Below are 12,623 nucleotides of genomic sequence, written 5' to 3'. Positions count from 1 at the left end.
TGTACTAATGCTTCTGAAACATTGTAACAGGACAGCAACTGTGCTGCTTTTATAGTGGAAGCTTTCCTCTGCTCCGACTAATTGTACATCACAATTAACATATAATTTGCAAGCTCTGCATCCATGAGGTCTCTCTGGTCTCCCAGTAAGTCCATGTTGTCTGGAAGGATATGTTTTGCTCTTCCCACCAGGATCCTCCCTTCTTTCTCATTCTTTTGAACAGTTGCTTAGTATTTCATTGTATGAGTACATCCTCATTTATTTTGTGTTTCCTATGGCTTTTTACTACTATAAACAATGTTGCAATGAATATTCTTACAGAAATGTCTCTGCACACATACGGTTCAGTTCAGTTCAGTTCAGTCGCTCAGTTGTGTCCGACTCTCTGCGACCCCATGAATCACAGCACGCCAGGCCTCCCTGTCTATCACCAACTCCTGTAGTTCACTCAAAGACCAGTTCTTAGAAATCAAATTGCTAGGTTGAAGGGAATGTATCAATGCTACAGTTCTTTGAACACATGACATCTATCATTATAAGACACACTATTACTTAGTTTACATTAAGAAAGAAATAATATCAATGACTATAATTTTATAACCCTTCATGATTTCAGAGATGTTAAAATTTCAAAAGTGTTTCCAAGAATTGGGAACATGTTAAAAGAATCTATGTGTTAATAATGTTTTCAGTTGCCACTTGAAGAAATTATATACTAATTTACTCTTCTTCCCCTCCCCTGCCAAACAGGGAAAAGCCTATGTCTTACAAATATTGGTAGTTGGCCCAGATATTTGCTAATCTTTTAAGAATAAAACCATGCACTTCTACATTAATAGGGTCACAAAGAGTCGGACACCACTGAAGTAAATTAGCATGCACTAACTTTACTTAGTGAAAAATTCACTGTCAATTTGCAAGTAACTCCCTTCGACTGCTTGGTTATCATTTAATACGAAGCAAAATTCACATACAACTGCTTTGCTGGCCAACAATATATATAACTTTTCCAGATATATCATTTAGTATTACAAAAAAAATCTTACATTAGAAACTGTTTTCAACAGGAAAAACATTTGCAGTCTGGGAGTTGGTGATGGACAGGGAGGCCTGGCGTGCTGTGGTTCATGGGGTCGCAAAGAGTCGGACACGACTAAGCAACTGAACTGAACTGAACTGAAAATGTTTTTGGAACTGAAAATGTTTCTTACCTGCTATGGTTTTATTTTACTTATTTTATTGTCTTACCTGCTACGGTTTTATTGAAGAATGAAATTTGTGAGGTATAGAAAAATAGAGAAGTAGAAAAATAGGTTGCCTATAAATATACCAGGAGAAGATACTATTATCACTGTATCTTCTTATAGACCCTTCTTGAATTCTTTCTGATGGTGAAGAGAATATATTGCTTTTTTTTTTTAGCAATGTTATAATAAACACATTGTCACATGTCACTAGCACTGGCTTGTAACAACACTTTTAAAACATTTAAAATTTTCAACTGTAGTTTCAGAATTTACTCAACAAGTCTCATTTTCTAGGAGAAGATAAATTAACTTAAAAATAAACATCTGAATGGAAATCTTCAGAGTGCTTCTAAAAGAATGAAATTGTTATAGATACTTGAAAAATTATTTTCTTACCTTTCACTTTTATCTTTTTCTTCACAATGTTCTTCACAGCCATTCATTTTGGTAGACTATGATAAAGAGAAATCAATATCAAAATAGCCTACTATAAAAACTATCTTATATAATGTTCAGTTTTTTCCTATTAATTATTTCCAATGTTTACTGTTATCGTTCATCCTCATGTTAGGAAGACAACATTATATTCAGTTAATACACGCCAAACTGGCTGAGGCATCCACAGTGGCTCAAGAATTATTGCTGGTTCCATTTACCCATCTTCACATTCATTTTGGTTTTTCATTTCTTACATAGCGGGTATGAATGTACAGAGGTAAGGACAAAGAAAAAGGAAAACCTAAAGTAATGATGGTTTACATGTGCACCTGTGACATGTTTTCAAACAGTGACCAAAACTATCCTAAAGAAAGAGAAATGCAAGAAGGCAAAGTGGTTGTCTAAGGAGGCTTTACAAATAGCTTAGGAAAGAAGAGACGTGAAAGGCAAGGGAGAAAAGGAAAGAGACAACCCACTGAATGTAGAGTTCTAGAGGATAGCAAGGAGAGATAAGAAGGTGTTCTTAAATGAACAATACAAAGAAATAGAGGAAAACAATCAAATGGGAAAGACTGGAGATCTCTCAAGAAAACTGGAGACATTTTTCAAAACAAGGGAACATTTCACGTAAGGATGGGCACAATAAAGAACAGAAACAGTAAGGACCTAACAGAAGCAGAAGGGATTAAGAAGAGATGGTAAGAATACACAGAAGAACTATACAAAAAAGATCTTAATGACCCAGATAACCACAATGGTGTGGTCACTCACCTACAGCCAGACATCCTGGAGTGTGACGTCAAGTGGGCTTTAGGCAGCATTACTATGAATAAAGCTAGTGGAGGTGATGGAATTCCAGCTGAACTATTTAAAATTCTAAAAGATGATGCTATTTACGTGCTGTATTCAATACTCAGCAAATCTGGAAAAATCAGCAGTGGCCACAGGACTAGAAAAGATCAGTTTTCATTCTAATCCCAAAGAAGGGCAATGACAAAGAACATTTCAACTACTGTACTATTGTACTTATTTCACATGCTAGTAAGGTTATGCTTAAAATCCTTCAAGCTAGGCTTCAGCAGTATGTGAACTGAGCTCTTCCAGATGTCCAAGCTGGACTTAGAAAAGGCAGAGAGCCAGAGATCAAACTGCCAATAATTTGGATCACAGCAAAAGCAAGAGAATTCCAGAAAAACACCTACTTCTGCTTCACTGACTATGTGAAAGCCTTTAACTGTGTGGATCAAAACAAACTGTGGAATATTCTTGAAGAGATGGGAATACCAGATCACTTTATCTATCTCCTGAGAAACCTGTATGTGGGTCAAGAAGCAACAGTTAGAACCGGACAGGGAACAACGGACTGGTTCCAAACTGGGAAAGCAGTATGTCAAGCCTGTATATTGCCACCCTGCTTATTTAACTTATACGCAGAGCACATTACGAGAAATGCCAGGATGGATGGATTACAGTTAGAATCAAGACTGCCTGGAGAAATATCAGCAACTTCAGATATGCAGATGATACCACTCTAATGGCAGAAAGTAAAAAGAGGAACCAGAGAGCCTCTTGATGAGGGTGAAAGAGGAGTGAAAGCTGACCTGAAACTCAACATTCAAAAAACTAAGAGTTCATTTCATGGCAAATAGAATGGGAAAGAGTGGAAACAGTGACAGACTTTATTTTCTTGGGCTCCAAAATCACTGTAGATGGTGACTGCAGCCATGAAATAAAAAGATGTTTGCTCCATGGGAGGAAAGCTATGACAAACCTAGACAGCATATTAGAAAGCAGAGACATCATTTTGACGACAAAAATCTATATAGTCAAAGCTATGTTTTTTCCAGTAGTCATGTACGGATGTAAGAGTCGGACCATAAAGAAAGCTAAGTGCTGAAGAACTGATGCTTTCAAATTGTGGTGCTAGAGAAGATTCTTGAGAGTCCTTTGGACTGCAAGGAGATTAAACTAGTCAATCTTAAAGGAAATCAACCCTGAATATTCATTAGAAGGACTGATGCTGAAGCTGAAGCTCCAATACTTTGGCCACCTGACGTGAAGAGCTGGCTCACTGGAAAACACGCTGATGCTGGCAAAGATTGAAGGTAGGAGAGAAGGGGATGACAGAGGATGAGATTGTTAGATAGCATCACTGACTAAATGGACATGAGTTTGAGCAAACTCTGGGAGACAGTGGAGGACAGAGGAACCAGGCATGCTGCAGTCCATGCAGCTGCAGAGTCAGACAGGACTTAGCAACGCGACAGTTTAAAACCTAAAATTTCCAATGTGTTAAATTATCTGGCCCATTTATTTATTTAAAAATATTTTTTAAATTAAAGTACAGTTGATTTACACATGTTGTGTTAGTTTCTGGTGTACAACAAAGTGATTCAGTTATATATATATATAAATGTATATGTATCTATAAACACATATAAAACTACTTTCACATATTATTTTCCATTATAGTTTATTACATGATACTGAATATAGTTCCTTGTGCTGTATAGTAGGTCTTTGTTGTTATATATTCTATATATAAAAGTCAGTATCTGTCCATCTTAAACTAAGTAATCCCAACTCCCAACCCCTTTCTCCTTTGGTAACCATAAGTTTGTTTTCTTAATCTGTGAGTCTGTTTCTATTTTGTAAGTAAGTTCACTTGTATCATACTTCAGATTGCACACATAAGTAATACCACATTCACCCTTTCAGTTTTAAAGTAAAGGGTGTCTCTCTGCTGCTGCTGCTGCTAAGTCACTTCAGTCATGTCTGACTCTGTGTGACCCCACAGACGGAAGCCCACCAGGCTCCCCCGTCCCTGGGATTCTCTACGCAAGAACACTGGAGTGGGTTGCCATTTCCTCCAATGTGTGAAAGTGAAAAGTGAAAGTGAAGTCGCTCAGTCGTGTCCGACCCTTAGCGACCCCACGGACTGCAGCCTACCAGGCTCCTCCATCCATGGGATTTTCTAGGCAAGAGTACTGGAGTGGCTTGCCATTGCCTTCTCCGGGGTGTCTCTCTAGGGAACACAAATTAATTAGTTCATAGTTTAGCTGAGTCCCAGAGACCCAAGTTTTGAAGAAGCATTTTACTACACTCAGAAAAAGATGCCAAGTGGCATTTTTACATGGTTAATCTTACATCTCAATCTCCATCAGGACAAATTATCTTAAACGAGAAATTCCTTTCAAGACTCTGCATTATCTGGCTTCTGTCTGCCTTTACATTCCATCTGGTTTTACTCTTGCCTTCCCTAACCAGACTTTAAACTGATGGGCCTTTCTTGAGCTCTTCAAAAATCACTCATCTTTTTTCACATTTTCCTTACTAATGTAAGTGTCTTTATCTTCTGAAGATGTTTCCTACCACCCAGGCTAAACACAGTTCTCCTTGGTTATTCTCTTTTCAAGCACTTTCTTTTTTAAACTTCATAGACTTTATCACAACTTGTAATTGCATGTTTATTTGCCCTGTTAGTTATAGACATTGTAGAGTTAAAAAGTATCTATAATTAAGCTACTCTGATATCATTTTCAATTGATCTGAGGGAAACACAGAACTTCTATGGAGGAAAAAAAAGAGTAGGTTGTTTTTAATCCACTAACAACTAAAAAACACAAAGCTTCTTAGATCTTAACTGTTTTTAAGAGTTGAAAATTTTAGTCCGGTCTAATCTAATACTTGCATTTCCAAGTAAAGTCATTTGGATTTCTTATTCCCCACTATAATCCTGATCTATGAATCTACCATATGTGTAATCATTTTGCAAAGTATAAAACCTTTATAAGAGTTAAGTGTTATTATCAACACTAAAATAACTAGATAAAGCCCAGTTTGACATACACTATATTGATACTTGTATTAACCGATTTCTCACTAATTTTGCAAAGTTCACCTATGTATGTTTGTGTGTGCATGCGTGCCTGCTCAGTCGTGTCTGACTGAGCGACCCCGTGGACTGTAGCCCTCCAGGCTCCTCTGTCCATGGGATTATCTCGGCAAGAACAGTAGAGTAGGTTGGCATTTCCTCCTCCAGGGAATCTTCCTGACTCCGGGATTGAACCTGTGTCTCCTGCATTGGCAGGCAGATTCTTTACTCCTGAGCCACAAGCACATGTACATCTCCCAAAATGACCTCTAGACTGTACAAGCAAAAACTGACAGAAGCCCTGACGTCCCTTCTAACCCTGTTCAGTTCAGTCACTCAGGTGTGTCCGACTCCTTGTGACCCCATGAATCGCAGCACACCAGGCCTCCCTGTCCATCACCAACTCCTGGAATTTACCCAAAGTCATGTCCATCGAGTCACTGATGCCATCCAGTGTCGGGAGCCGGCAAGAGAGACCCCGCCCATGACAAGGTCTTGGCTTGAGGAGCTCGCACACAAGGCCGTCCAGACCTCCGGGGATTTCTCGGGGCCACCCCATCATCTACTCCCGGGCCTCCGTCTTTTCTTCTTCTGATGCTCGGTAGTCCTCTGTGCTTTCTAAGAATTCTTCTGACTCCTGCTCAAATATCCCCCTTGAAGCCTTTGCATGGCAGTAATACAGTCCCTAAGGTGTATGGGCCCTATAAACAGGCCAGGAATGAAGAAAATATTTTTACATAGAACATCCTGATTCTTCTGGCCCTCTTGGGGTTATAATTGTCAATTTAGAATTTGGAATGCTCAGGACTGCACAAAGAGCCCCCCAGCATAAAATTAAGTCCGCTAACAATAGGCCTAAGCATTTCACAAGCAATATAGATACAAAGCCTTTCATGAATTTAGAAGCACCCCTTAAAGCAAGATCTGGAGGGAGCTCATGAGACTCTTGGCCTTCAAGGTCATATACCAGTGCTTGCTGATATGTCTCCCTGCCTCTTGTCCGTGGTGTACCTGGAGTACACTAAAAGGAATACACAGAGATAAAGGTTTATAACAAAACGAATAAGCATATAGTGTTAGTGTAGAAAATTGTTTCTGCAGAGATATGGGGGTAAAGCCCAAAAACAGATACCATGCTTCCTACGGAGTCACAAAGTTTACGCAGAACTGAGGCTCCCAAGATAAGGCTTGCTAATAGTTTTTACAATTGACTACTGCTACACAGATAATCAAATCCCTTATGATTATACAGTGGAAGTGAGAAATAGATTTAAGGGACTAGATCTGATAGAGTGCCTGATGAACTCTGGATGGAGGTTCGTGACATTGTACAGGAGACAGGGACCAAGACCATCCCCATGGAAAAGAAATGCAAAAAAGCAAAATGGCTGTCTGAGGAGGCCTTACAAATAGCTGTGAAAAGAAGAGAAGCGAAAAGCAAAGGAGAAAAGGAAAGATATAAGCATCTGAATGCAGAGTTCCAAAGAATAGCAAGGAGAGATAAGAAAGCCTTCCTCAGTGATCAATGCAAAGAAATAGAGGAAAACAACAGAATAGGAAAAACAAGAGATCTCTTCAAGAAAATTAGAGACACCAAGGGAACATTTCATGCAAAGATGGGCTCGATAAAGGACAGAAATGGTATGGACCTAACAGAAGCAGAAGATATTAAGAAGAGGTGGCAAGACTACACAGAACTGTACAAAAAAGATCTTGACGACCAAGATAGTCATGATAATGTGATCACTGACCTCGAGCCAGACATCTTGGAATGTGAAGTCAAGTGGGCCTTAGAAAGCATCACTACGAACAAAGCTAGTGGAGGTGATGGAATTCCAGTTGAGCTATTTCAAATCTTGAAAGATGATGCTGTGAAAGTGCTGTACTCAATATGCCAGTAAATTTGGAAAACTCAGCAGTGGCCACAGGACTGGAAAAGGTCAGTCTTCATTCCAATCCCAAAGAAAGGCAATGCCAAAGAATGCTCAAACTACCGCACAATTGCCCTCATCTCACACGCTAGTAAAGTCATGCTCAAAATTCTCCAAGCCAGGCTTCAGCAATATGTGAACCGTGAACTCCCAGATGTTCAAGCAGGTTTTAGAAAAGGCAGAGGAACCAGCAAATTGCCAACATCCGCTGGATCATGGAGAAAGCAAGAGAGTTCCAGAAAAACATCTATTTCTGCTTCATTGACTATGCCAAAGCCTTTGACTGTGTGGCTCACAATAAACTGTGGAAAATTCTGAAAGAGATGGAAATACCAGACCACCTGCCCTGCCTCGTGAGAAACCTGTATGCAGGTCAGGAAGCAACAGTCAGAACTGTACATGGAACAACAGACTGGTTCCAAATAGGAAAAGGAATACGTCAAGGCTATATATTGTCACCTTGCTTATTTAACTTATATGCAGGGTACATCATGAGGAACGCTGGGCTGGAAGAAGCACAAGCTGGAATCAAGATTGCTGGGAGAAATATCAATAACCTCAGATATGCAGATGACACCACCCTTATGGCAGAAAGTGAAGAGGAACTCAAAGGCCTCTTGATGAAAGTGAAAGAGGAGAGTGAAAAGGTTGGCTTGAAGCTCAACATTCCGAAAGCAAAGATCATGGCATCTGGTCCCATCACTTCATGGGAAATAGATGGAAAAACAGTGGAAACAGTGTCAGACTTTATTTTTTGGGGGTCCAAAATCACTGCGGATGCTGATTGCAGCCATGAAATTAAAAGACACTTACTCCTTGGAAGGAAAGTTATGACCAACCTAGATAGTATATTAAAAAGCAGAGACATTACTTTGCTAACAAAGGTACGTCTAGTCAAGGCTATGGTTTTTCCCGTGGTCATGCATGGATGTGAGAGTTGGACTGTGAAGAAAGCTGATCGCTGAAGAATTGATGCTTTTGAACTGTGGTGCTGGAGAAGACTCTTGAGAGTCCCTTGGACTGCAAGGAGATCCAACCAGTCCATTCTAAAGGAGATCAATCCTGGGTGTTCATTGGAAGGACTGATGCTAAAGCTGAAACTCCAATACTTTGGCCACCTCATGCGACGAGTTGACTCACTGGAAAAGACTCTGATGCTGGGAAAGGTTGGGGGCGGGAGGAGAAGGGGACGACAGAGAATGAGATGGCTGGATGGCATCACCGACTCTGTGGACATGAGTTTGAGTGAACTCCGGGAGTTGGTGATGGACAGGGAGGCCTGGTGTGCTATGATTCATGGGGTCGCAGAGAGTCGGACACGACTGAGCAACTGAACTGAACTGAACACAGATAAAGCCAATTTCTCATGCCTTGTGGCCTTGATGTCTTAAAAGCCCATTGTTTGAGAGTTATGCGTGAAGGTGCTGACTGTTCTAGAAGATGGTCTACGACTGCATTCCTGGCACAATTGTATCAAGACAATCCCTTCTCCCTTTTTAGTATTGCCGGTTTCAGGGTACATAAGCATTGATGTAAAAAATAAAGCAGTCTTGATCCTGTACTCTACCAAGACTCGACTCGCTTTTTTTTTTCTCTTTTCTTGCCAACACCGCTCATCCTGAAGGTATCCCTGGACTCTTTCCGGGCCTGGACCCGGGCAATCCAGCCATTTCATTCTCTGTTTTCCCCTTCTACTCCTGCCCCCAATCCCTCCCAGCATCAGGGTCTTTTCCAATAAGTCAACTCTTCGCATGAGGTGGCCAAAGTACTGGAGTTTCAGCTTCAGTATCAGTCTTTCCAATGAACACCCAGGACTGGTCTTGTTTAGGATGGACTGATTGGATCTCCTTGCAGTCCAAGGGACTCTCAAGAGTCTTCTCCAACATCGCAGTTCAAAAGCATCAATTCTTTAGCACTCAGCTTTCTTCACAGTCCAACTCTCATATCCATACATGACCAATGGAAAAACCATAGCCTTGACTAGATGGACCTTGGTTGGCAAAGTAATATCTCTGTTTTTTAATATGCTGTCTAGGTTGGTCGTAACTTTCCTTCCAAGGAGTAAGTGTCTTTTAATTTCATGGATGCAGTCACCATCTGAGTGATTTTGGAGCCCCCAAAAATAAAGTCTGACACTGTTTCCACTGTTTCCCAATCTATTTCCCATGAAGTGATGGGACCAGATGCCATGATCTTAGTTTTTTGAATGTTGAGCTTTAAGCCAACTTTTTCACTTTCCTCTTTCACTTTCATCAAGAGGCTTTTGAGTTCCTCTTCACTTTCTGCCATAAGGGTGGTGTCATCTGCATATCTGAGGTTATTGATATTTCTCCTGGCAATCTTGATTCCAGCTTCTGCTTTTTCCAGCCCAGCGTTCCTCATGATTTACTCTGCATAGAAGTTAAATAAGCAGGGTGACAATATATAGCCTTGATGTACTCCTTTTCCTATTTGGAACTAGTCTGTTGTTCCATGTCCAGTTCTAACCCTGTTCAGTTCAGTTCAGTCGCTCAGTCGTGTCCGACTCTCCGCGACCCCATGAATCACAGTACGCCAGGCCTCCCTGTCCATCACCAACTCCTGGAGTTCACTCAAACTCATGTCCACAGAGTCAGTGATGCCATCCAGCCATCTCATTCTCGGTCATCCCCTTCTCCTCCCACCCCCAATCCTTCCCAGCATCAGAGTCTTTTCCAGTGAGTCAACTCGTCGCATGAGGTGGCCAAAGTATTGCAGTTTCAGCTTTAGCATCAGTCCTTCCCCCAAATAATCCAACAAGTTCAGCAACAGCTAAAGTGAAGAGTTTTGAAACATTAGATGATAATTTACAATAACGCCTATGACTGGCATTCATTCCTTCACTCATAAATAAGACACAGACACTGGCCTGAAGTACTTTACTAAGAGTCACAGTAACCCCCCCTTATCTGAGCGGGATTTGTTTCAAAGCCCCCAGTGAATGATGGAAACCACGGACAGTACTCAACACTGTCTCCTGTTCATGTCTTCCACTCACAAACTGAATGCCTTTTTCATCTTAACTAAGCACTTTCACACACTGTGGCTGTAACATTTCCAGTCCAAAGTGCAACAACAGAACTTGTAGCACAAATTTCTTTTACCTTCTTCACAATTTCACAGATTTGTTCGTACTATAGAACTAACCTCGGCATATGATTTTTTTCTTCCTTTATGAAGTAGAGAATGTTCATCTTTTCACTTGAAGCACTTATGGTTTCTCTTTGGTGAATTCAAACTGCCAGCATCACTACTCTGGCACTTCAGGGCCATTATTAAGTGCAATAAGTTATAGAAACACAAATAAGTTACATTACACACTTCGATGCTGCAATGGTTGCTCCGATAACCAAGATGGCTACTAAGTGACTTATGGGCAAAATGATGATTTGTGTTCTGGGTGGGATTGAGCAAGAATGTGCAAAATTTCATCTTACTACTTAAAATGGCGTGCAGTTTAAAATTTATGAATGTTTATTTCTGGAATTTTCCATTTAACATTTTCTAACTGAGGTTGCCTGTGGGTAACTGAAACCTCTGAAAGTGGAACTATGGATGGGGGACACGGAGAGACTATTGTAGTCAAGGGTTGTTTTTGTTCAGTCACTAACTGGTGTTCGACTCTTTGGGACCCCACAGACTGCAATATGCCAGGCTCCCCTGTCCTTCACTATTTCCCAGAGTTTGCTCAAACTCAAGGCCATTGATTCAGTAACGCCATCCAATCATCTCATCTTCTGTTACCCCCTTCTCCTCCTGCCCTCAATGTTTCCCAGCATCAGGGTCTTTTCCAATGACTCATCTCTTTGCAACAGGTGGCCAAAGTATTAGAGCTTCAGCTTTAGCATCAGTCCTTCCAATCAATATTCAGGGTTGATTTCTTTTGGAATTGACTGGTTTGATCTCCTCGCAGTCGAAGGGACTCTTAAGAATCTTCTCCTGTGCCACAATTTGAAAACATCTTCAGTCTTCAGCCTTCTTTATGGTCCAACTCTCACAGCCATACATGACTACTGGAAAAACCATAACTTTGACTATCTGGAGGTTTGTCTCTGCTTTTTAATATTCTGTCTAGAGAGATGTGTCATTATGGCCTTAGTTAAGAGATCTCAGAACATACACTGCAAGGCGTATTTTAAATAGTATTATTAATAAAATATGATTAAAGTCAGTCCGATTTAAAATATTCAGAAAACCTTTTACAAAGAGCTTATTGCTATAATTATTAGTCTTTTGATAGTACAAAAGAACAGCATCTTACGTAAAAAACACTACAGCATGATATATTGTGAGCTATCTAATATTTGTGTAGTCATTTTTTTAAGGTTAGGAAATACATACCAAACAGATAAACGCTTCTTTTTATTTATACACATTAATTATTTGTAAGTTTTTAATGAAAATAATCAAGTGCATATGAGACTGTGTGTGGGTACATGCATAATAAGAATCCAAAGCAGCTTGGTTTTGACAATTTTGAAGATGTTCATCAGGAAGATTAAGAAGACCTGTGAGGGAAATTATCCGCAAACAATGAGCAAGATCAGATTCATATAGATACAGCGATGCCTACTTTGAGCAGGCTTACGTACTATTTTGACTATGCCAAAGCCTTTGACTGTGTGGATCACAACAAACTGTTGGAAATTCAAGAGACGGGAATACCAGACCACCTGACCTGCCTTCTGAGAAATCTGTATGCAGGTCAAGAAGCAAGTTAGAACTGGACATGGAACAATGGACTGGTTCCAAATTGGGAAAAGAGTATGTCAAGGCAGTATAGTGTGTCACCGTGCTTATTTAACTTTAATGCAGAGTACATCATATGAAACGCCAGGATGGGTGAAGCACAAGCTGGAATCAAGATTGCCTGGAGAAATATCAATAACATCAGATGACACCATCCTTATGGCAGAAAGAGAAGAGGAACTGAAGAGCCTCTTGATGAAGGTGAAAGGAGAATGAAAAAGCTGGCTTGAAACTTAACATTCAAAAAACGAAGATCATAGCATCCAGTTCCATTACTTCTTGGCAAACGGATGGGGAAACAACTGCAACCGTGAAAGACTTTATTTTCTTGGGCTCCAAAATCACTGCAGATGGTGACTGCAGCCA

General features: G+C 40.3%; 1 protein-coding gene across 11 annotated transcripts in view; it reads right to left on the bottom strand.

Annotated features, from left to right (window-relative positions):
• Positions 1-12,623, bottom strand: part of PTPN13 (protein tyrosine phosphatase non-receptor type 13) — a 236,756-nt gene that overhangs the window by 18,530 nt on the left and 205,603 nt on the right. For all 11 annotated transcript variants that reach the window (XM_088836450.1, XM_088836452.1, XM_088836454.1 and 8 more), the window contains one exon: positions 1,644-1,699. In XM_088836450.1, coding sequence (XP_088692576.1) covers positions 1,644-1,699 — 56 coding nt within the window. The remainder of the gene's footprint in view (positions 1-1,643; positions 1,700-12,623) is intronic.

Source organism: Moschus berezovskii, chromosome 5 (genome assembly GCF_049115385.1).
Source record: "Moschus berezovskii isolate FMDL1 chromosome 5, NW_MosBer_1.0, whole genome shotgun sequence".
Classification (NCBI taxonomy): Eukaryota; Metazoa; Chordata; class Mammalia; order Artiodactyla; family Moschidae; genus Moschus; species Moschus berezovskii.
The sequence above is the reverse complement of the archived record's forward strand: the minus strand, read 5'-3'. Positions and strand labels throughout refer to the sequence as shown.